We start from the raw sequence: 26,116 nt of genomic DNA, 5'->3' as shown, positions 1-26,116 counted from the left end.
GTAGTTTATGCATGCACTATGACATTATTTTTTCTTCTCAATGGTAATTATTCACTGCTATGACAACAAGCAGTTATGTAAATTATCTGAACACATTTTGTTATTTGTGGTAAATTTGTTGTATAGAGAAGTAATGTCCATATAGATTAAGCCTGATACCAGGATAAAAAAAACATTGAATGTGAAAGTTTGATCAATGCAGACAGTCTTATTACCTCCACATAAAACTTGACTTGATGAAGCAGTTTCTTGAGGCCTTAGGCAAAAATGGTGACTGTTTCAGATAGCTGTGTGGGCAATTCCCAGCTGTTTCAGAAGAAAATCATAAAGAAGAGATTTTTGTTGGGCCTCAGATTAGGAAATTGACTTGAAATGAGCAGTTTAAAAAAGAAAGCTGAAAAAGAACCATGGAGTACCTTTAAAGATATTATTGACAATTTTTATAAGAAACAGTGTACAAAGTACAAAAATATTATCTCCAACATGTTTAGTAAATTCAAAGAGTTGGGTTGTAATATGAGCTTCAAAGTTCATTTCTTACACATATATATATAATGTTTCCCTGAAAATCTCAGTGCTGTTAACAGAGAATAAGGGGAAGGGTTTCATCAAGACATAAGGGAAATGGAGAGAAGATATCAGGGAAAGTGAAACATCAGTCATTGAACCAAGATGCTCCAGATGCAGTACATAAAAGAAAGACTCCAACACATAGTTTTGAGACTAAAAAACACAGAATTCACAAAAGAAAAAAATCAGGATTAATGAGGGTACATATATGTTTGATGTCAATGTTCTTTCCTTCATTTTTTTGAAAAACATAATAAAGTATGTTCATTGTGGTAAACAAATTAATAATTTAATCAAGGTAAAAGTTTTTTACTTCCTGATTTGTAAAAAAATTCTTACTTCACAGGAAAAAAATGAATATTGTTCTTGAAATCTGCATATTTTAAGTTATGGGAAATCCTTTATTGAAACCAAAAGAACTTTTGTGAAGTTTACATTATCAAGCCTGTATTATTACAAAATAAATTTATCAATCATGTGGCTGGAAATTATTTGCATTTAAATATATTAAATTTTTATGGCAATTTACCATGAGAAATGTGGTCAGATTATTTCATTCTCCTTTTATCCTGAAAATAATTGTAATAATCAACTTGCATGGAGTTAAATTATATTTCCTTCAGTAAAAATCTTATTCTATTAACATCTGTTGGTAGAACAGCACAGAATACAGTTAGGTTCTAAAGTGAGAGAGTGAAAATAAAATGTTTTGGTTAAAGTGCATTTCTATGTTTAAACATGATCATAAAAAATAAGAAATTTCTAAAGTTAATGTCCAAAACTTTATTATTTATGTTAGTAAATAAATTAAAAATGGACTAATAAGTGAATGTACTGTAATGAAAAAAATTAATGATAATATTATTATCTGAAAAAAATTACTGCAATAGAAGTTTTTATAAGAACTTAAGACTTTATTTACTTATGATTTGATTATGTATCAATGTGATTTTATTAGATTCTGGTCAAAAGCTACATGACAATGAAGAGAAAGGGGAGAAAACTTTAGAAAAGAAAGTAGAACTAGAAAACTGGGAAGCAGAACTAATTCATACATCAAGGGATGATAACTCATTACAGCCAAACCAAATGAACCAGGAGATTAGAGAGAGAGAAAAGTTAGTGTTATCTTGAAATTTACTTGTAAAAAAAAAAGTTTTAGAACAAATGCTTCTATTATCTTGTTTACAACATTTATTTAAATGATAGAGGAAAAAATAAATTGTAAGTTATAAAGTAATTGTAGTTCTGTTCAAGTTTTTAAAATATGCTTCTTTATAATTAACATTTATAAGATTAATTTTAATTTTTAAATACAGATGGTATCTGTATTTAAAATACAGTATATTTAAAATATAGTATCTGCATAGAAATGCACTTTTAAATACAGGTGGTATCTGAAAGAAATTTAAATCTCAGACATTTGAACTGAATTACTTAGTTCTTGTCATAAATAACAACAGTTGAAGAAAGCTTGTTATACAGTCTAAAAGTTCATATTATCAATTACTTTAACTTCAAGTGAACATATCTAAAGTAATTATTTAAATATATATAAATCAGTTTGTTTACAGAAAAACTGTATTGTTTTTTAAAATAAATTTTAACCTGATGTACAATTAAGGTAGAATTTCTATTTTTTGTTTATTTCATAGGCAAATAGAGGAGCTACAGACCCAATTAAAATGCCGTTCCCAAGAGTTACAGAAATTGAAGGATATGGTTAACTCGCTTCAGGACCAAAAAAAACAGGAATTTTACAGGTTTAGAAATAAACGTAATGAAGAAGTTAGGGAACTGAAGGCAAAAATTAAAGCACAGGTGAGACTTTTGTCTTTTTGTTTTGTTCATTCTGAATCTAGAACTAAAAGATCTTAATCCTCTGAAAAAAGTTAAAGTACAGTAAGCATGTGAAAATAGGATAATAGAAATAATAAAATAAAAAGTTATGAATATGAAATACCAATAGTTATGGGGGAAATTCATGTTATAACAAATAATAGTAAAAGCACAAGATACTACACAAATTTAGCTTTCTTTTTCACCTATTTATCTATATAATTGTTTCATTTTAGCACTAATTTAAAAGTTTAACCTTTATACTCTACTTGGAAGGAGAATTTAGAGTATTTGAAATTTTGTTTACTTACATGTACATTCGTTGTTATGATCAATCATCAGATGGTTTGTTTGTTGTTTTCACATAAAATCAAACCTTCAAAGAGAGGTGTATTTTCTTAATAGCATGAAGAGTTACAAAAGACCCGAGAAAACATTTCTAATTTGACTCATTCTTTGGCTGGAAAAGAGCAGCTTGTGAACCGAAAAGAAACAGAGGCGGAGGAACTTCGGCAACAGTTAGAGGAAAGTGAATCTCAGCTCGCTCAATCACAAGCTCAACTTCAAGAAATACAGCTTACTGTTGAAAGCTTGCAGACACAGACCTCCACATCTTACAGAGCCTTAGAAATTAAGGTTCAACAGCTACAAAAAGAACTAGATCAAGTAAAACATGAAAAGGAAAAGGTAATTTACTTCTTAGTGATATTTATAATGGAGCTTTAGTCTCAATAACAACAGTCAGAAAACATATCTTTATTTCTTCATATTTAGAGCTTTTAGGTGACCATTTTTTTCCCTCTCTTCAAGAACAAATACTTATCAAGTAGACTTAATACCAATACATTCTGAAGATTAGTGTTGATTTGCAAGTCAAAGTAACAGAGCTTGTGATGTTTATTAGAATCTTTGCCATATCATGTTGCTTTACTAGGATGTAGAGATGGTTAACTTAGTTTTTTTGGTAATTTAATTATAATGACCACAGAAAGTGCTTAAAGTAGTGTATGACAAAATTCTATTTAGTTTGAAAAAAATTGTGATAATTTTGAGCTTCAAATAATTTTTCAAATTTATCTACTTTACTTCATATTCAAAATAGTTTTCTAAAATAATTATATCATGATATTGTACAACAATAAATATACAGTATTCTTAAAAGATACAAACATTATATGGCTATATTGTTATCCTTGTTAATTATTTTAATTATACAAGATATTCAGAAAGCCATTGGATAAATATACATATAAAATGTGTTTACTTCAGCAGTAGAGATGTACTTTTTTGCTGTTTTAAGATTTAAATACATCATAGTCCCCACAGTGACACAGCAGTATGTCTTTAAGACTTATAATGCTAAAAACACATGTAGCTGTTGATATTTATTTGAGTCTTGATTTTGTTGTCTACTATTTATTTGATTTAGATATTTCATAAGTATCATGTGTCAGAAAAAGCTCGTATAAAGGTACAGAAACAACTTGATGAGATTATGAGGGAAAAACAAGAGCATCAGGCTACAGTTTCTGATCGAGATGCTCAAGTGGCCAAACTAAAGGCAGAAGTTGGCAGACTTCAAACAGAATTTGCTAAACACAAAGAGGAACTACAACGTAAGCTGGTAATAACAGAACTAGAATCTCAAGCTATGCAGGACCTGCACAATCAATTGTGAGTTGTCTTAATCTGTGCTTTCTCCTAGTATTTTATTTTTAATGAGCTCAAGTAGCAGGAATTTTGTGATAAAGAAAAAATATATAATAAGATCATGTTCGGTTTGATGTCAGTTGTACAAATCTCAATTTCGCCATATGTCTTGGTAATTCCTTAGACTAATTTCTGATCCTTTGAAATAAATTAATTTTTCATAAAGAGATCAATGATTCATGCATGTTAGATAGTTCTAAATGATTGTTGTTGTTCTTTTAAGTACTTTTTAACTATTTATTAATTATTAACAAAACCTAGGATTATCTTCTTTGCCATGTTTTAGTAACCTCTACAACATTAAAATTGTTGGTAAAGCACTGTTTTGTCTGAGAGTGTTTTTGTAGTAAACAGTCAGATTGTTAAACCTACCAACAAAGCTTAACAAAGCTTATTTATTAATATAGCACTACTTTGATTTTTGTCAGCATCTTTTGGTTATTGCCAAAGTATATAAAAGTGACACATAAGTGTTTATATTAGTAGAAAAACTATTATTTTTTAGTTACTAAAACTTTGTTTTGGTGTTCTTAGTGTTTTAAGATCTAATTTGTTTCCAAAATTATTTTTAACCTGTGAAACAGCTTTTCTTAATAATATGTCATCACATACATTTCCTTAACTTTTGTACAGTAATTTGCAACAAGATGCTCTCAGTGAACTACAGAACAAGTTGGTTCACGTTGAGGCTGAACGGGATGAACTCTACAGAGAGGTTCTTATCCTACGTGGAACACAAGAAGAACGTAATCAGGTGAGTTGATTAGAAGAACAGGAAAGCTTAAAATTATTGTGTGATGGAGTAGAAATGTTAATAGTCAATACTAACAATTTATTAGATTGAAAAAAGCAAGGAATTGCAAAGAAGAAATGAGTTATTATAAATGTTACACATTTAATTTTTACTTGAAAGTAATTTTTTGTGGTATTTATGATTTTAGGAAATCAGAAAAGTATTTTTTACTATATTTGAATTATTAAAATAAATCAGAGAAAATTTTGCATTTGAGTCATAATGTATTATTATACCTAGAATACAGCATAACATAGAGGAAGAGAGAGAACCACCTTAATAATTTGTTCAGGGCATATCGGAGAAAGTGTGGAGCCAGTTGAAAACAGATAACAAAAAGGAATCAGTGAGAATTAATTCTTGAATGAATGGAAATAGGAGGATTTTCAAGTGATTAGAACAGAGAGAAATGCTAAGAATTATAGAATATTTGTAATTCTAAAAAAAAAAGTATCCTAGGTAAAAAACGAAATATAATGGCGAAATCTATGCTGAGCCATGTGACAACTTGTATGATAAATGATACAGTAGACATTCTTGAGTTGAGGCATACATTTTTGGAATTGTGAGAAGTGAATGTACTTGATGTCTAACATAGAATTGAGTTCCATAACTCCCATTGAATTTCAGCCTGTTAAAATTATCAAAATGTTGGTGTAATTTTAGTAATTCATATTATTTTACCATATTCTGAAACATTTGAATGGATAGTAAAATTTATTTTCTTAACTAATAATAAATGTACCAAAATACCATTGATAGTTACTGTGTAATTGATTTATAGTTACATTATGATCTCTTTTGGTCAATCATGTCATACTGTACTGCCTCACCAATATTCATAATGTTGTAGACAACCTTTTAATTTTCGTACAGAGTTTGTCAAAAATTTTCAGTTATTCATGTGTATGTGCAGTTTTCATATAACAAGTGATCAAGAAAGTTAAGGTACTTTTGCTCTAGCTACTCATTGTTCTGTATAAATAAAGGAAATCAGTACAACTGAAATGTAACAACACACATTTGTGTTATTTCTTTGAATGTTTAAATTGTTATAATGTTTCTATTTAGTGTTAGGTATAGGATTGTGATGCATTTTCAACCTTTTAATTTTCGTACAGAGTTTGTCAACATTTTTCAGTTATTCATGTGTATGTGCAGTTTTCACATAACAAGTGGTCAAGAAAGTTAAGGTATTTTTGCTCTAGCTACCCATTGTTATGTGTGATGTCCGATGAATATAACACTTGGTTTGACCATGGTGGAAATAGATGTAAAGCTGCACTTTCTTTGTGTATGAAAGTAAGACAGCATTTTCTCTAAATGGTAGGTCAAGTTTTACCTTGAGGATACAACCTCCTTTATTTTTCTTATGATAATGGCCTGTCATATGAGTAGTGTTAGTCTCCATGGATAGACCTGGTGTTAACTACCTAACATGATGTTTAGTCATTCTGTAACAATTCTGGATCTTGCTGTCCAGTAAAAATGACCATATGATGTGTTTGTATCTTGAAAAACGATTGTTTATTGTATTTTTGTACAGTTGACCAGTCTCTATTTCTTTCTCATGGGCTCATTTACTAAAAGAACTCAGAATTACTTTGTAATAACTATCTTAGTCGAATCTCCTGTTATTCCTGAGAATACTACAGGATTAACTTGAGCCTTTGACTCATTTGCTGAATACTCACTTGGCATAAAACAAAATAATGGATGTGATCCCAATTCTGAGAAATGTAGAGATAGAATACAACACACATTTGTTGTATTCTATCAGTTCTAATATATTGTTTGTTGTCATGAGGGACATTCAAACCAACACTAACTGTGTAGACTTAAATCACATATTAACTATTAAGGTATACTTTCAAAGAAATTTATAGAATATATACAAATCATGTTTGTTTGTATATTGTTATTTGATTTTACTTCCGTCTAATATTTCTCTTATTGTTAAAGACAAAATTGTATTAAATCAATCCTTTAAGTGCAAGATCATTAGACTGTTAGTAACTTTGCCCTATAAAGTCAGTAAAAACCTTGCAAAATCAGTGGTTTAAGATTAAAGGAAATTTTGTTTGACTAATTATTAATTGTAATATGCATGTTATGCAGCAAGAAAAGTAAAAAGTTTTAAGAGCAATCAGTAAGTATGAAAAGCATGGGTCTTAAAAGATTATACTCATAGAGTACTGAAATGTTTTTTGATATCCTCATTATGTTTCATTTGTCATGTTTTACATTAATATGCTACAAGTTTTGGAGACTTTTTGGATTGTTTACAGCTAGAAAGCAGGTCCACCACTCTTCAACAACACTTAGGTGATTTAAAACAAAGGTAAGGGACCGAGGCTAGCTCCAGTTTATTGACTTCTTGGTTTCACCGCCTTTCTCTAAAGTGATGTCAGCTGTAGATTTATTTTCATTTATACTGTTATTGGTTTTTAAATACTTAACCTTTTCTAACCATCAGAAAGTATAGTTACTGAATATACTCATAACCTTTTCTAACCATCAGAAAGTATAGTTACTGAATATACTCATTATCTGTCAGAGTGATTTTAAAATAATAATAATAGTAGATCTAACAAAGTCCTCTTCTTTCTCCTAGTAGTAATTATAAAAATCACTTAACATTCCTATTTCACTACAAAGTAAAGAGTTAAGTTGGTTGTATCATATGTGACTCCAGGTTTTGTTTCAAAACCATTGCTGGCTTTTAAAAATTGTCACAAATATTAAGTATAATATGGAGATGTGTAACGTTTTTTTATCAAGATTAGTTTCAATGTAACAATTATCCTTAAACTGATACTTTTGATATTAGCACATTTATTATCAATTTAAAAATATATTTAGAGAAGAGTAATTATTCAGATACTTTGTATTTTAATCAGTTTTGTTGCTATTTGTATTACATTTAAACAAGAAACCAATATTATTACATAATTTTACTGGATAGGAAGAAAAAAGAATTTTTGAGAAATTTTGGAAATGAATGAATAAATAATAAGTGATAACTGATACTTATGGATATCTTGAGATAATTAGCTGTTATCACCATCACCATATTTGTTAAACTTATGTGATTGATTAATGGTAGAATTTTAAAATATTTTATCCAATGTATAGGTTGTATCATACTGCCTTTGTGCTCTGATGTAGTGCCTTTAAATTAATATGTATAATTTGTCATGTGCCTAAGCTAATTTAAAATATTTTTTCTCATGCAACTTTATGTTGGGTAAGATAAGGTTATATCATATCTATATTCATTCAATGTAACTAATCTTATGTTGATCAGTTTTACTTCAATATATTGTTACATTAGATATAGTTAGGTTTTATTGAAGTTACTTTTGGGGTCTTTTAGTTAATTTAAGTCCTTTTCCACTGATTATATTTGTATAGTGAAAAAGCTCAACCCCTCTCTATTTTTTTATCATTATCATTTGAACAGTCTTCCTAGTCATCACAATGCTATGTGTGCATGCCAGACCATCAAATTTATCTACATTTTTTTCATTAATTATAAATTTTTTACTGGTTTTTAAAGTTATATTAAATTTTAAACTTGGTTATTATTTTATTGAAGTTTTTCTATTTACATTTTCACACAGTTAATCTCACTGATTCTGACTTTTATTATCTATGCTCTGTTTCGAAGTTTGCTATAATATTTAATTTTTCAGTATGAAAGAAAATGAAAAGTATTATGTTAGATGGCATCCTATGTGACAAAAAATGTATGTAATTAATGTGTTCTGATACTTTTTTATATTCATAATGATTAGTATGTTTGAACAAACAAAAAAAGAACAGATGAGCTGTAAAAAGGATAAGAATATGTTGAATGATTTGTATTATATAAGCTAAATTATTTGTATCATTTATATGAAATTGAATATGGGATATGATATTAGAATATACACTAATGAATTTTAGTATTACAAATGTCTTTATCGAAAACATTTCATGAGTTTTGGAAAGAATTTAGAAAATATGTAAGATGTGAAATGTTGAATACATACAACTACTTAAGATTAATTAGAAAAAAAAAATTCAGATAATTTCAAACTATTAAAGAGCTCCTCCATTTTACTTCATCTAATTTTTTATTATTCAATGGTTGAAGCATTTCAGGCATTAAATCCTGTTTAGTGATCATAAATTTGCTTTTTATGTGAAACTTGGATAAAAATATCTATTTAACAATAAATTTGCTTGATTGTAATCTTAGAACTTAGAATACAGAAAAACAAAAAAAATTACAGTCTGTAAACAATTATAAAAACATATTGTCATGTTCTTATTGTAAAATGAACTTATTCTCTATATGAGAATATGTTGAAATGTGGAATAGCTTTATGTACATCTGAAGACAACACTGTCATTACATTCATTTTGGTTTTTACTGAAGAGAGACTAATACAACAGCTTCACCAGACATTGTTTTTTTATGAATGAAAAAGTTTCAGATATCTTGGTTAATTGACAGACATAATGTATGTAGTAAACACTCAATTCATATATAAATAAGTAAATGTACGTAACTTTATTTTTCTTTCCATGCTGCTTGATGTAACCAAACTTGGCACATGGTAAGAACAACCCTTAATGACCATGCTGTCATCAGCTGGTGGTGGTGGTGGTGGCTAGGTTTAGTTTTAATATTGGTTTTAGGTGATCCAATGTTAACTTGTATACATAACTGGCTTTTGTCTTAACTTCTCTTAGGAAAATAAAATGCTTGTTTTTCTGCTTTGGTTTGTTTTCTGTCATTTCTTTGCATTTTGACATTCCATAACATGCAAAGAATACTTTGAGAAAGTTTCAAACAGTAAAAAAAAGAAAAAAAGAAATATGTTTGTTAAGTTCAGCTTCACTATTTTTTTTTGTATCATTAAAACAGTCATATTGTTCATCTATATACAAATGTTTTTCATAGTAGATCTAGAGTAACTATTAAAAAACTGTGTATTATAATTTTATGTTTATCTTAAAATATACTTATCAAAGATATTAATATTAGAGGTTCATTTTGATATATCTTTATAAAGTTTAACTTATTTTATGCCAAGTGAAATGTTAAAAAAAAAGCATTAAAATTTATAGGTTTAAAATACTAATGATGTATTCAACATAAAAACATTTATTTGTATGTGATTAACCATTAAGTGAAGACCTTTTTACTAAATCCATGGTTCTACAGAAGAGAATACCTAAAGTTATATAGATTACTTATGTCTTTATTTTTTATATGTGTAATGCAGAAATATATGTAGGAATGTTATCTACAAAAGCAATTCTTTGTTGTGAATCTTTATTTGTAATCTTACCATATGTTTATTATAATTAAAGTAGCATCCACCTAAACTCAAACTATAGTTATATGTGCTTGTAATCTTACAATATATATAGTACTAATAAAATATAAATGGTTTAGTGTGGTATTTTTATATCCTTACAAAACAGGTAGTAGTACTCTAGCCAAAATCAGTAAGAAGACTAGCATACATCATGTAGTATTAATGATGGGATATCATTATACAAAGAGTCTGTGACTAATATTAATCTATAGGCGAATTCCCTCTCTTGATGTTGTGGCTTAGTTACTAGTGCCATGCTACAGTATTCCTATCAGTAACAACCATAGTGAGGCATTACTGGGATACAATTTACATTACAACTTTAGCTACAACTTAAGTGCACAGCATTGTCTGAAATGAATAGCTGTATAACTGAAATAAGATTATAGTTTTCATACAATAAATTATAGCATGGTAATAATTTTAATTTTTCCTAGCAGATTTATTAATGCTTTGACTGAAGACAGACTGTGCCTTTGACATATTGATCCAAGGTCATGGAAGAATGGCTAAAATAAACTTACGTTTTCAATTTTTATCGTATGTTAAATGAGAGAGTAATTGTTACAGTAAGAGAATTCTCACGTGATGTAACCAAGCTCTGAATTATTTACGATTTATCCAACATTTAGTGATTTGTTTAGTGTATACAGATTTGAAAATTGATCTGTTCATGATAATAAAGCATCAGGAGTTAAAAAGAGCAATCTCAATATAAACTCAAAAGATTTGAGTGTTTTTTAAGAATGAACTGTTATTAGATAACACCAATATCTACTGAGTTAATGTTAGATTTTATCCAATAAAATTGTGTTTATCAATGTATAACATAATAATTAACATTGCTAATTATTACAGAATTTCTAACTAACATAGTTGTATAAACATTTGTTATGCAAATAAATGGTTTATCTGAAGCTATAATTTGTTTCTTTTGTATGTTTAATTAAAGCAGTACCAGTTTCATCACCACCTGTGTTCTATTGATTAAGTGTATTATGTATGCAAGATCTTATGTTAGGATATCAAAAATGAGGTTAGCTGTACATATACAATTATATTTGTTACTTCAAGGGCTCGTATTCAGAATAATTCTCATGTAGAATTGGAAAAACAAAATTAATTGTAAAACTCAAACCAAAACATGTTCATATCATGTAACAAGTCAATGAATTAGTAATTTCATTACATTTTGGATTACATATCTATAATAGTCACAGTTAGCTCTTTGTAAAAATTTGAAGTTATCTGAACTATTTTTTGTTTGTTTTCAGTACATGAACCTGAATATTCTGTAGCTGTAATAGTTTTTCTAGTGCTGGAGATTATTTGATCAATAACAGTATTAACTCATCACTCAATGGTTACCACACTGCAAATTTGTGAAATTAAATTATCCACATTATAAAGAAAACAATAAAACATTTATTGACAGAAGCGAAATATTCTCAATGCACATAGCTCTTCAAATTTTCCTCAGAACTCCATAAGCTAGAGTTGAAAAGGTTCTAGTTTATAATACAAGATACGTTTTTTATGCCAAGTGTTGTGGGTTTAAATCAGTATCTTTGCATATATTTGTTATAAGAAACAGTAAAACCAAACTACTGTCACTATTTCAAGTTCTATATTAAATACACTTATTTATAGAAAATATTTATTCCAATTTCCAAGGAATTAAGAAGTTGAAGGTTATCATGTTGTGATGAATCATAATTTGATAGATGAAAAACACTTAGGAAAAGTTAAAACACATGCTAAGAATTTTGTGCTGTAGGGCACAGAGCCTGAAGAAATTGAATATTCTTAAAAAATAAAATTAACCTGTAGTCAAATGTGTAAGATTTAAGTTGATTGTTTTAAACTAAATTATTTTTATCCTTCTCTTAAAATGATCCTTTATGAACCAATCTTTAATGCTATAATTTCTTTTCTGACATTTGTTTTTTGAAATATTTTCAAGGTAGTGTTAAAATTGTTTAAAGTATTTGGAAAGTGAGTTTTTTTCTGTACAGCCACTCAAGGTTGATTCCTGTATATGGTGAGGGGACCTCCCAGAAAAGGTTCTGTACTTTCAGTTTACCTCCTCTGTGATCTAAACATTCACCCATGTGTTTGCCATGTGTAGTGACTCGTGAAGGGGAGAAAGAGGATCCTGGTGGTTTAGGGATCCAACTCAAACATACAACTTTGGCCTTTAATTTTTGTAGATGGATAGCCTTGGGGTGACTCCTCCAGGGTCAGCCAGCTGGTCCAGTTGGATGTTCTCAATGGGTGTTGTGGACATTAAGTCTCATCCTGGTGTTTGGGTATAGTGCTCACAAAACTGTAGTTGTTTCAGTGTCCTTGTTTTGCACTGTAGTGCATCCTCTCATAGGGCTTCATGGTGGGTGGGGTCAGTGGGCACTGAAATGTAGCATCTTTATTATGGATACACTCATTTTGGAAAAAAATAATAAAAATGAAAAAAATTGGAATAAACAGATTATCGGAAAATGACAATGCATGGATGAATCTGTATAGTCAACATCACAGTCAGATTCTGTAGCTTGGCTTCTAAGTATCCATTTCTTATCTGAGAAAACCTTAGGAAAGATGTTCCCCTTTTTTAATCAAAAGGAATTAGAGGGGCTTGCTGGCTCCCCTAAGTCAGTAAAGAAGTTGTGCTCTGGAGACATATTGGTGGAAACATCTTCACCACAACATATCAAACTCCTCTTGATATCAAAGGCCATTGGGAATATACCAATCGAGGTCACTCTCCATGCAACTTTGAATTCTCTCAAAGGAGTTATAGTTGAGAAGGATTTAAAGAACATTCCTGAATTGGAGATCCTTGCTGGTTTCTTCAGCCAAGGCACTTCTGTGGCATGCTGAATTTCCACTTGCAAGGACAGAATTATGGTATCTACCAATGTTTTGATAATGATGTTTACATTACCACGTCCTCCTGCCACAGCCACAGGTTCTCAACCATCTCGGATGTTTCCACTATCAACGATTTGGACACTCAAAAACATCATGTCATGATTCTTTAACATATGCTTGTGGTGGCAAAGACTATGGCACTTACGAGTGCAAACTAGAACCACATTGTGTTAACTGTAGTGGTCCACACCCCTCTTACTCTATTTCTTTCCTTAAATTGGTGGAGGAGAAAAAGATGCAATGCTTGAAGACTATAAATAATATCTCTTACCCAAAGGCTCAGACATATGCTGCTGCTGCACTCCATTCCATTGCCGCAGTGGAAATGCAGAAAGATGCCTCCAGCATAGTTATTTGAAAAACATCTGAAGAATCTTTTGCCCTCCATGATTAAAAGAGGTGATGAATCCACATCTGCTTCCATTTCTTTTCCTGCCACTCTTTCCAGTGACTGCCCATATCCACTTCTTTTGGCTTTGGGTTCAGATGTTTCCTTGGGTCCATCCTCTGTTGCAGCTCAGAGAAATAAAATGACCATTCATTCAAGCCATCAGTCACTAGAATCTTTGTCCGCTGACATAGACCTGTTAGCGTGACCCAGGGCAAGATCCATGAAGGTTGATAGACCTTCATCCAATAAAGAAAAAAAAATGTGGGCTTCCTGGCACATTCTTCTCTACGTAAATAAAAATGCCAACTTTGATCCAGTGGAACTGGCAAGAGTTTTCATTCAAATATAGATGACATTAAGGATTTGATTGATTCTTACCATCCCATGCGTGTCTCTTTACAGGAATCATTTCTGAAACATGCTGATACAGTCACCCTTTGGTAGTTTTCTTTCTACAGAAAAGACAGATTGTGTGATGGACATGTGCAAGGTGGGGTGGCACTGCCAGTTGATCAGCATGTGCTCACCCTGTCTTTTCCACTTGATACACTCTTTGAGACTGTACCCATCTGCTTCCTTAGGTCATATCATCACTATTTATTCTCTCTACCTGGCTTCTAAAGAGAGTTATTATCAGTCAGACCTTGATGCCCTCATTGAGCAGTTACCATCTCCCTTTTTAATCCTGGGAGATTTTAATTAACATAATACCCTCTGGGGTGGTACTGATATTGATTGATGGGAGGGTTATTCCATAGAGCATATGCTCTTGGATCACAATCTCTCTCTCTTCAATACTGATTCTTATATTTATTTTCATGCACCTAGTCAGTCTTTTACTGCTATTGATCTTTCTATCTGCTCCCTTTCACTTTTCTTGGAGGATTGACAGTAACCCACAGGGCAGTGATCATTTTCCTATTTTTTAGAGAGAGAGACTGGCCATGGTCAATACCATCTGACTCACATGCCTATATGGGAGTTGGGCCAGATCAATTGTCTCTATTTCACTGCTCCCTCAGAACTTAATCCTTCCATCAATAGATGACTGTGTGGCAACAGTGACTGACTGTATTGTCCAGGCAGCTGCTCAGTGTATTCCTAAAACCTTGACATGGTTCTCAGAATATCTTTGTCCTTGGAGGAATCTGCCTGCCACATGGCAAGGAAAGCTCAAAAACAGGCTTGGAACACCTTTCAAAGGTATCCCACAGTTTTAAATCGCATTGCATTTTAGTGGGCCAATGCACATGCTTGGCAGGTCAGACATCAAAGCCAGAAGGAATCTCGGATTAAATGCATCTTTAGCGTCTCTTCTACCACCAGTTCCAAAGTCATATGGGACAAGATTCAAAAGGTTGGTGGACAATATACTTCTGCTCCCTTTCAGTCTTGCTCTCTGATGACCAGAAAGTTGTTGATGATCATAGCATTTCCTCTTTCCTTTTGGGCTTATTGTCTCTATAATTATAATTGCCCCTTTATGCTGGTGGAACTAAAGCTTTCTTTTCATCGGTCTGGAAGTACATCAGTCGGACCTGATGATATTCATTAGATGTTGTGTCATCTCTCTCTTGCTATCATTCTGATTTTTAATCAGATCTGGCAGGAGAATGTTTTTCTAGATGCTTGGTGCCATGCTATTATACTACTTTCCTAAGCCTGGGAAGGATCCCAAGATTCCTTCAAACTACTGTCTGATTCCTTTGATGAGCTGTCTCTGTAAGATCTTAGATGGTCAATGCTTGTCTTGGTTGGTTTCCTGAATCAAACAGCCTCCTCTCACCCACTCAGTGTGGGTTTTGATGGCAGCACTCCACTATTGACCACCTGATTTGTCTTGAATCATCACTCAGGGAAGCCTTTCTCAGTGACAATATCTTGTTTCTGTAAGCTCATGACAATGTGGAAATATGGCATCTTGCAAGACCTCTACCTGTATGGGCTGCGTGGCCATTTACCCATTTTTATCAAACATTTTTTAATAAATCAGCAGTTCCAAGTTATACACTTTCCTGTTCTTTCCAACAGGAACTTGGAGTCTTTAAAGACTGTCTTAAGTGTTACACTTTTCATTATAAAGATTAATGCCATCAGTGGACAATTCCCCCTACAGTTGCAAGTGGTCTCTGTGTCAAGGCTTGACTCTGTGCCAGTTGGTTGTCAACTTGGAGTGAGAATACGATAACAAGCTTTTCCAGATCAAAACTTTATTATTCTTTGGTCGTCTTACTTCCATAAGGATTAGAAGGAAGAAGTTGTTCTGGCTCAGCTATGCATTGTTCACAGTTTGTAACTTGTTGCTTTCTTCTATTTGGAACTGATACACCAATGTGTGGTGATTCAGTCACAATAGCTCACATTTTACTGTCATGCTGTTGTTACAGTTGAGAGTGATGGCACCATTTTAAACATGTTTTTACCATGGGTTCACCCTTGATATTAGACAGTGTAATTGGTGATTGTGACATTGTCCACCTCAATTGTTTTTAAGGGCAACTGATCTTTTTATTGCTATTTAAGATTTTAATTTGAATATTGGACTCTGTTTTGTTTTAGCATGATTCCTTTTTACATATTTTAATGATTTTACTTTTTTTTTTACCTTTTACTGGTTGTTTGATACAGATAGCCCAGTTGCTTTGTGCCAATAAATGCTAAACAACCAACCCACCAATTTCTGTATAAATAATTTTGAAAGAAAATGAGCAAATGAAGTATATTAATAATTAATATTAGCTTTGTATGTTATAGATCATAATATTAATAGCTTATTCCAATTCATACAGCTATGATAATTTAACCTTCATTACTGGAGTATCAAATTTAACTTGTACTGATAGAAAATCAGAACTTAAAATTCTGTTTTATCAGACACTTGTATATTAAGCCTTATTAAATCAGACTAATCCTGACTTTTTATTGGATTGTTTTATGCAAGTTATCTATGGGCTGAGCAAATATTTGGCATCCTGGTAAATTTAAGCACTGAATAAACCTGCTTTAACAAATACGAACATATAGAAAAGATATACATGTGAGCACTATTATCAAGATATACATACAAATGTATGTTTGTATTTTGTGTTGGTAATCAGAGTGAAAGTGATCTTTATCAAGTTGTATTTAGTGACTATAGTTAGTTAAATTTATCACTTTATCTGTTGTTTATCTTCTGTTTATTCTTCCCTAAGTTTATGTCGAAAACAAATGCATGTGTTGTAGTAGGTGAGTTGCAATGTCTATTTTTTTCAGTCTCTAAAGGAAACATTTTCATGGCCCAGATTTTATTGAAGTTTTTGTTCAGTTTGTTGGGAGATGTAAGTACTGCATATCTCACTCTGTATTAAATGTTTTACATTTAATAAGAATTCTAAAGCTCTAATTTGCAACATACATGATAAATCCAGCCAATTTCATGTCGATTAAACCTTAAGTGTTAATTTCTAGAGCAGAGTTCAGTATTAAGAAAACTACTGCAATTTCAGTGTTAGTTGTATCCTGTATTACCTTGTGAATATGAAAGTATGTTGTGGCTGTCATATGGAGTGAAGTTACCTCTGGATACTTGTGATTCAATTCTGTGATATGGCTCCTGAGAGCAGTGTTGATGTTTTCAATAATAAAGTACTAATTTGTGCAGTTGAAGCCATGTGTAGTAGGGTTTCATCTTCATCTTTCCAACCTTTAGTCTGCTGATTGTATGTATGTATTCTTGTAGTATTAAAGTTACCAACTACCAATTCATTATATTTCAAATATAATAATGCAATAATTCCCTCTGCTAGGTGATCAGCTCTTATTGTCAACATCATCTTGCTTCTTAAGAATAAAGTTGGGTCAACTTCACACCCTGCCTTGTCTCTTTTACACCTATAACAAATTATTAAACTTATCCAAATACTACATTTGTTAACTTTTCATGGTTGCTTAGGTTAGGCAACTGTGGACTTGATCTTAGAATACCATAATTCTGACAAACTCAATCTGTGGATTGCAAGATGTGGTATGAGCAATGAATTTAAAGAAACAAGCAGCTTCAGATATTCTTTAATGAAATTATTCCTTAATTTTAAAATGTTTCTGATTGGACAAACTAAGTCATAAAAAATTGATCAAAGAAGCAAATGTACCCAAAGGATAAAATATTTTTATCACAATTCAAAGTATTAGTAATTTAAATGAAGTTTCAGAAATGAAAAAAACACAAACTGTAGAGTTAAACCACAATAAGAGAAAAGCTTACTTGGACATCTGGTTTAAGCTGTTTGACTGAAAGATCTATGGAATTTGTACTCGTACTTGTACTTTGTTTAACCTGACTACTATATGTCCTGAGAACTTTTGCTGTAAAGATAATCTTTTTCGTCTTGCATACATGTTGTGAGAGACAACACTATGTGGTTTAATGTGATCTAAGTTGTACATAACATGAAAAACACTGATGTAAGTAAATTGTTTCATATGCATAATGTCTGTACATCTGTTACTAATAATTTTATACTGAAAATTAACAGTTTTCCCAATTTTTAACATTATTCAGACAGTGCAGTTTTTTCGTGAAACAAAGGATACTCTGATCCATTCTTTTTCACTCTCCTTTATGGGTCTTCCACAACCTGATCACTATTTGATACTAACTCTTATCAAGCATATTTGTTCAATGATCTAAACACAGTAAAAATCATGATGTTAGTGTAAAAACAATTTACTTAATAAGTACTGCTCATTGAAGATTTCCAAAAATAACAATGAAAGTTTCTATAGCAGTTGGAAAATGAAATTTAAAAAATATATAAAAAATAACTTATTTTGTAATGAGTGTTTTGAGCCTTAAACTTCCAACAGGATTGTATTAAATTTTTATTATCATAGAAAATTCAAAAAACAGAATCTTGTTTTAGTAAACATAACTTGTACTTTGGCAAGTTTACTTGTTCAATGAAAAACACTTAATATTACCTTCTGTTTTCATAATTAACTGTTGGATCCATATGGCTTTCTTTAGGAAATATTAATTTTATTTCTGTGTATATTAAGTTGAAATCCACTTTACAGACAACTAAAACAAAATACTTGTAGCAAAGTATTAGAAAAAAAAAAGTATTGCATGAAAAGAAATCTGTCAAATTTATAGGGAGAAATGAGAGAGCATATCTTTTCTAAATTCACTAGCTGTCTCTATTTAAAATAAATAGCTTTCTGGGGCTCAGCTCCATATCCTTTCTCTAAACAATAATGCTCTTTGTTAAAATATTACTGTGAAGTAATTTCTTTTTGCAAAGTGAATAAAACACTAATGATATGAAAAAAGAAATAGAGGAAAGATTTATTAACAGATAATCTATCAAAATGTAGAGCCTGAGCTAAACTTAATAACTATCAAAATTTAATGATATTTACTGCTGAGCCATAAACAGTTATCTAATAAAATAGAAGTATTATATTAATGTAGATGCATGATCCATAAACTAGTTTTCTAATGAAATAAAAGCATTATAATAATAAAAATGCATGATCCACGATACATTGTTCTAATAACATAAGAGTATTATAATAATGAATTTTTATATTTGTTAGGATATTGTAGACAATACAGTTTTTCTATAGGTAAATGAATAATACATATAAATGGCCATAAGTTATCACAAAATAGCACATTATTACATGTACTGATGTCATACCCAAAGTAATATTCTAAGTAAATAGGAAAGTGATGTTTATTGACTGTGTATAAACTGATTGTAAAAGAAAATTATGAGAGAACTGAACATTTAAGGTCTATGTTGAAAAAAAGTTATAGTATTAAATTGACATTGATAAATAACTAATATTGATTCTACATATAATACCTTTTGAAAAATTAAATTGCCCTAGCCCATAGTGATTAGAATGCCCAAACTGTGAATCAAAGAATTCATTGTTTGCATTCCATCTGTGATAAGCAGCATTTCTTCGCTCTGGGACAATGGGTACAAAATAACAGTAATAGTCAAATCCTACCATTCTGTTAGACAACTATATCCCAAGAATTAGCAGTGATTTGTGCTGGTTAGTTACCTTCCTCATAGACTATAAGTTCATGGCAGTGCATAGAGTATATCTTGTGCAAAACTGAATAAAACAGTGAAAGATAAAACTGCCATTAAAACATCACCCTAATGCAAACTACTGAACACAAAGCATAGTTGATGTATGAAAGTATAAGTTATGTTTATATAATTATACATTATAAGAGAGTGTTTACTGGTGCTGTGAGTCTTTACAGAACAGATTTTCATAAGTATTGTTATCAAGACTAATAGATGTCTTAGCTTATTTTACTCTGTAAATTATATATATAATAATACAACAACAGATTTTTTACACTTAATTAGTGGTGCTGTAAGTCCTTATAAAATAGCTTTTCATAAGTACTGCTATCTGTGATCAATAGACATATTAGCTTATTTTATTCTGGTATACATGTGTGTATTTAGTGATAATATTAAATCATTAGTCATGTCTTAAACTTAGGTGTGAAACAATAATACATTTTGTTTATTTTATTATTTCTTCATATCTGTGCTTGTTGCACACTTTGAACTGAATATCTTCTTTTTTTTTGTTAATGTTTATCTTTCTTCAAGGGAATTTAAACTCACACACAAGTTTGGTAGTGAATGCAAATCACTTCTGAAAAAGCTGGAATCAAATCAGTCTCTATTAGATGAGCAAGAAAACAGTACAATTAAAAAGGGTCAAGAGGTAATCAATTGCATATAAAAGATTTAAAAATACAAAAAGATTCAAAGTGTGATATATATTATTTCTTTGAAGTTTGTATTAATATAGATATGTTTTAACTTTCATCCATCCCAGACTACTTATAAAAATTTTGTGAAGCTATTTTTTTTATTGTATTGGCACTGTACTTCATTAAAACCTACATATTCAACCTAATAAACAGATATCATGTATGTGTTTGTATATCGGTTTACCCTATGTAAGTACAATATGATTGTATGTATCTATTTATCATTCTTCACATTGTAAATTAGAAGGTATTATGGTGATCAGGATAAGGAGATAAGATATATTCTTGGACAATGAGTCCTGAGACCTTAGAATACTTATGTTATAAAAAGGTTTTAATCAGGACAGATTCCTTAACATGTTGATAGTACACTATTATTGACATCAAACTACTAGTCATTTCATCCCAAAGACCCATCTGAGGGTAGTAGATGAAGAATCAGTCTGTGTACACTTCTTGTTAGCCTGGTGTATTATGCAAGCTAATGACATCATTGCTGCTGGTCTGGAGGTATGTTCCACATCTGTGTTGATAACTATAAATGTTATAATGCTGATGGCTTGAGGATGATCCTTGTTTTAACATGTAATGGTTAGAATGAAGAGTTGTCTTTTTTAAGTTTTGAATCCTGGTAGTTCACATGATGAAAGCATCAATCTCAGAGCATTAAAATGAACTAAGAGTCCTGGGTTCAAGTCCCTGTTAAGGTATATTACTTTTTACCCATTTTATGGTCACAAAGGCCACTTTAGGTACTCTCTCCAAAGTTCATGCACAATGATATTTTTTCACACTTAAAGTTGCTATTGTGAGTTTGCATTAGAATGAAATAAATGCAGCTAGTAAAATATTCAGTTTCTGTCAATGTCTATTATATTTTGTGATTAAGTGTGGCTAATAAGTTATTTATGTAAATTTTAAGTACCAGGAAAGAGAAAGTGTGGGATCTTACTCTTGTCATACTTTCAGTAAAAAACACATCTATTAATCTTTAGAAAAATAACTAGGCTAAATTCAGTTTATGACTAAGTTAAATTAAATGTCTCAACTGCAGTTAGTGGCAGCTAAAGAAGACAAAACATATCATCAGAAGTGCAGATTTCTGCTGCAGAATGTAGAACAACAAAAAGAACAACTAAAAAATAAAATTGTGGAGCTTCAACTATTTTTAGCAAGATCACAGCCTAATGAAAAAGTTGAAGGTGAGAATTATAAGTGTGCTTATGTAAAACTTAATATTTTGTACATTATGAATATGCTGCTAGTACACACAATACTCTTGCATACAGTAACTGTTACACATAGGTACACTGCTTTATAAGCTGTTTTTCATTCTCTTCAGTCAACTGTAGCATTTTATTGCAAAATTTACATAAAGCCTAATAATATATAATCCTTAACATAACACTTAGGTTTAGCAATTGAACAGTTTAGAAATTGCCAACTAATTTAAGTTCATGCAAGTAATGATGTAGAAATATGAAATATCAAGTGTAAAATGATGTTAATTACTGTTGTTTTCTGACCAGTTGTTAATTTATAGCATTATACACCTTAAATAAATATTGGCAACTTCCTTTGTATAAAAATTGGCAGGAGTTTTTTATAAATCACCATTAAAACCAATGACACTAATAAGGGAAATCTCTTGTGGCTGGTTCAAAGTTTCATTTCTTTGAGGTTTCTAAGTAAATTGAATATATCATGTAACATTTTATTCTAGGTTTATATAAAACATTTTTTTCTTAAGTTTATGTAACTTCATAATTTTTAATATTTCTATATTGCAGATATGCAATATGAACAAATTAGAGAAGATAAAGAGGCTATGCAAATACAGGTAGCACTTTATTGTAGATGTTCATTTATTTTTGTATTAATATATAATTATATGATTTTTTTTTCTTGATTTCTGAAATAGAAGCTTCTGCCTAGACTTCAGTCATATGGCTATGACTTCGAGTATAATATACAATCACAAGAATTATCTTTTTCAGAATGAGAGAAATTAACTTCACTGCAAATACTTAGTTCTAGAATGTGGCACTGTGCTACTTTTTTAAGTTGGGATATTTTAAAAGATAAGAAAGCTAAAGGCAGTGAGCATGAAAAAAGCGTTAAAAGCCATAGAAAAGAGAAAAGTATTGTTTATTTAAAATGTCATAGAGAAAGCTTTTAAATGATCTTTTGTAATTTCTTGTGTTCTTTTGGTATCACTAACCGTAATGCAGTAACTAGTGTTAAGTAGGGAGCATTAAAAGAGTTCTTAACTGTTCAACTCCAAGTGGCTTAGCAGTAAGTTTACAGGCTTTCAACACAAAAATCAGTTATTGTTACCAGTGATAGGTAGACCATAAATACCTCAACCTCAATGTATAGCCTTGTACTTAACACTTAAATGGTAGCCATTATCAATTCGTGCTGCTACGTACAACATTCCTTCTCTTTAAGGGTTAACAACAACTAAACCAAACTTACCTGTTCAGTCGCATTAGTTAACTCATTTTCATAGCTTAAAAGTTGTAAAGATTTTGCTGTAAGCTTTAGTAATTTACCTATTATAATGAGCAATTCTAAAATAAAAAAATATTATTTGACCTAAAGAGTCTCATTAATAGTTAACTATATCTTGATCAAAACACAATGAGTTAGATAATTACATACAATTTTATATGTTCTTATTAGATGAATAAAGTTGTTTTCAAACCAGTCTATCTTTCATAGTTCATGTTTCACACAGTTCCAATGTTAATGGATGGAAAATAAGAGAAAAATTCAGATTTGAATGTTTCCATCAGGGTATATTGTAAAACAAAAAAGTTATCCCTAAATTAAGAACATGAAATCTGTGTCTCAATGTTTTATGAAAATTATTTGATATATTCTCATATAATCCATAGCAACAACTTGTGAAACACAAATATTCAACTATGGATTAAAATAAACAGAATTTACACAATTACAATAATTTGTAACCTATTGACTAATTAGTTGGAAGTTTTGAAGATATTTTGCATTGATACACCCCTTTTCTGTGATATATCAATATTGAAGGTTGTTTTTGTGGTTACTAAGAGAAAGACAGTCTTATAACACATGCACAAATATAAGTTATAAAACAACTCAGTAAAATACAAGTCATTTTGTACTTTGTTTTATTCATAATGATTACACTGATATGAACAAGTGAAGTCAAGTTATTCATTTTTAATTTTCCACATACTTCATGATATATTGGCAGATAAAAATTGTGTCTATGTGCTTCAACACCTTAAACAATTTATAAATAAAGAACTCTTTACTTTTCTCACTTGTTAAGTACAAAGTTGTTTTTTTCTTGCTAGAGCAAATGTAATCATTTTTCTAAAAAACCCCTCTGCAAGAGTTATCAGAAAAACAAACTGCTTAAATTTGGAAATCCAAAATAGTTATATATATATATGTGTGTGTGTGTGTGTGTGTTTGTTTAAGCTATTTAAGAAATTTCACTTTGAATATTTTATTCAGTTGTTTTTTAATTTGCTAAAGAGATCGAATAAAATGCCTGTTATGGCATTTTTACATAGGTTAAAGATTTAGTCTTATTGTAATGGTAAAATCTTTATTACAAGTTGCTACAAATTGGTTTAAGTAAATTAAAAGAAATTGTTGTTATATTATGCTGGTGTGATACTTATGTAGAGATTCATTTCGTATGTGAATGTGCTTTTACAAACTTTTCTTTCTATTAATGGTGTCTACAGATTGCGTTTTTGAACTCTGTAATTGTGGATATGCAGATGAAAAATGATGAACTGAAATCTAGAGTAAAAGGCGTGGAAACTGGAAAAATGCTTGAAAGTGAGATTTAAACTTGTGAGTGTAATGTGTTTAATGTTTTTATATTAATCTAAAAAACTACATATATTAATTTCATTGCTTTATGTTGATACTTATCACCCTGTGTGATTCCAGTAAATTTGGCCACTTTATTTTTTTTATTTTGCACTTAATCTTTAGTCATCTTTGAAAATTATCTTCAATTTTAAGTCATAAAAATTAACTATAAGTATCATAGAATTCACACAATTATATAACAGTTGGATGTGGTTAATAATGTAATCATTGCCCTGATTGTATTGGTCGTGACTAATTAATGCTCTTTGTGAACAAAACAAATTAAAGGTACTTTTTAGTTTCTGTTTTGATATTGATACTATTGAATTCTGAATTTTTATTTGAATTTTTCTATATATTTCTCAGATACATTGTTTTGGTTTCATGTATGAAGTGTGATTAATCATTTTCACAGGAATTTTAAAATAGATTGTGTTTATATTTGTTGTTATAGAAATTTATTTAAAGTGTTAGTTTTTGTAATATATATAAAAAAAACAAAAGTACAAATTTGAATTTAGGAATTAAAAAAAAGTTATTAATGTTATGATCTAAATAATACCAACAAATTACAACTTAATCTTTAATCATAATAAATGTTTCAAAATATTAAAATTGTTGTGCAACAGGTTTGACATCTTAGTATACTCTGAACTAGGAAGTAAATATCAGTATTTTAACTGACTTGAGTGTGTGTGTGTTTCTTATAGCAAAGCCACATTGGGCTACCTGCTGTGTCCACTGAGGGTAATCGAACCTATGATTTTAACATTGTAAATCCAAAGACTTACCACTGTACCAGTGGGTGACTTGAACTGACTTATTATTTCAGCATAAAATATAAATTTTATATATCTACAATGTTTACAGTAACCTAGCAATCTTAGAAAAATTTAGAAAAAATACATTATCTTGCAAAACCTCTTGTATTGTTAGAATATAATACTTTTTATCATATCATAAACTTAAAAAGTATTTGAAGGCAATTTACTTTGAAAATTATTTCTGCAATTACTTGTTTACAATTGTAATCAAAGCTTTTTTATGGTTTATAATGTTACTATTAGTTTACTTGAATACATCCAACCTAATTAAGACCTTGTATTTTATTGCATACTAGAAATGGAATGGAAACCATGATTATTTGTGTTTGTTTTATGACATTTTTGGCCTTCATAATGCAAAGTACTTCCTGCAACAAGTTCAGAAGAAGTTCACAGTTCTGCCCCCACATAAACAACACCAGGAGCAGCCATACAGTGACAACTGTAAATTAATTGGACATCCTAAAAAATATATGATGATGATAAAACCTTTTGTTTGTATGTTAATATATTTTGATGTCATTAGCTATGAAACTTTAACTTCAAGTTCTTGGAAGTAAGGCAAGAAACTCATCTAGCTTTATTTTTATATACAACATTTATGTGAGAAAAATTAAGACGCGTGTTGCAGAACTTTAATGTAATTGGCATGTGTATAATAAATAAAACTTGTATTGTAATTTTTGTGAATTTAATTTTTTTTCCCCTCAGTATATAGAAACTGTTGACATGAAGTTAGTAACTCAAGAAGTATTTAGTTTGTAATTTTATATTAGACAATTAATAATTAATAATTTTTTATACAGGAACTACAAACAAGTTTTATAATTAACTAAACTTCTGATGAGACACTGCCAAAATAAAAATTATTAAATAATATTCACCAATTTTAACTGGCAGTTCCAAAAGATTAGACAAAAAATTTGGTTTATTTAAGAAAATATTTGCCCATGGGCACAAATTTTCTTTTACCCATAGATGTAGAAACAGAGGGGATAGTGACTAGGTACCTCAAGA

At 30.2% G+C, this 26,116-nt stretch overlaps 1 protein-coding gene across 20 annotated transcripts in view; it reads left to right on the top strand.

Annotated features, from left to right (window-relative positions):
- LOC143253328 (uncharacterized) overlaps positions 1 to 25,776 on the top strand; it is a 93,582-nt gene extending 67,806 nt beyond the window's left edge. For 6 of the 20 annotated variants that reach the window (XM_076507023.1, XM_076507041.1, XM_076507027.1 and 3 more), the window contains 10 exons: positions 1,529 to 1,688; positions 2,226 to 2,391; positions 2,815 to 3,096; positions 3,839 to 4,083; positions 4,753 to 4,873; positions 7,201 to 7,253; positions 20,233 to 20,350; positions 21,454 to 21,601; positions 22,190 to 22,239; positions 24,143 to 25,776. In XM_076507023.1, coding sequence (XP_076363138.1) covers positions 1,529 to 1,688; positions 2,226 to 2,391; positions 2,815 to 3,096; positions 3,839 to 4,083; positions 4,753 to 4,873; positions 7,201 to 7,253; positions 20,233 to 20,350; positions 21,454 to 21,601; positions 22,190 to 22,239; positions 24,143 to 24,250 — 1,451 coding nt within the window. In that variant the 3' untranslated portion in view covers positions 24,251 to 25,776. The other 14 variants (XM_076507024.1, XM_076507029.1, XM_076507025.1 and 11 more) reach the window with 13 other exon arrangements.
- The last annotated feature ends 340 nt before the right edge of the window (positions 25,777 to 26,116 follow it).

This window comes from Tachypleus tridentatus, chromosome 6 (genome assembly GCF_004210375.1).
Source record: "Tachypleus tridentatus isolate NWPU-2018 chromosome 6, ASM421037v1, whole genome shotgun sequence".
Lineage (NCBI taxonomy): Eukaryota > Metazoa > Arthropoda > Merostomata > Xiphosura > Limulidae > Tachypleus > Tachypleus tridentatus.
Note: the sequence above shows the minus strand (reverse complement) of the source record. Positions and strands in the feature narration are given on the sequence as shown.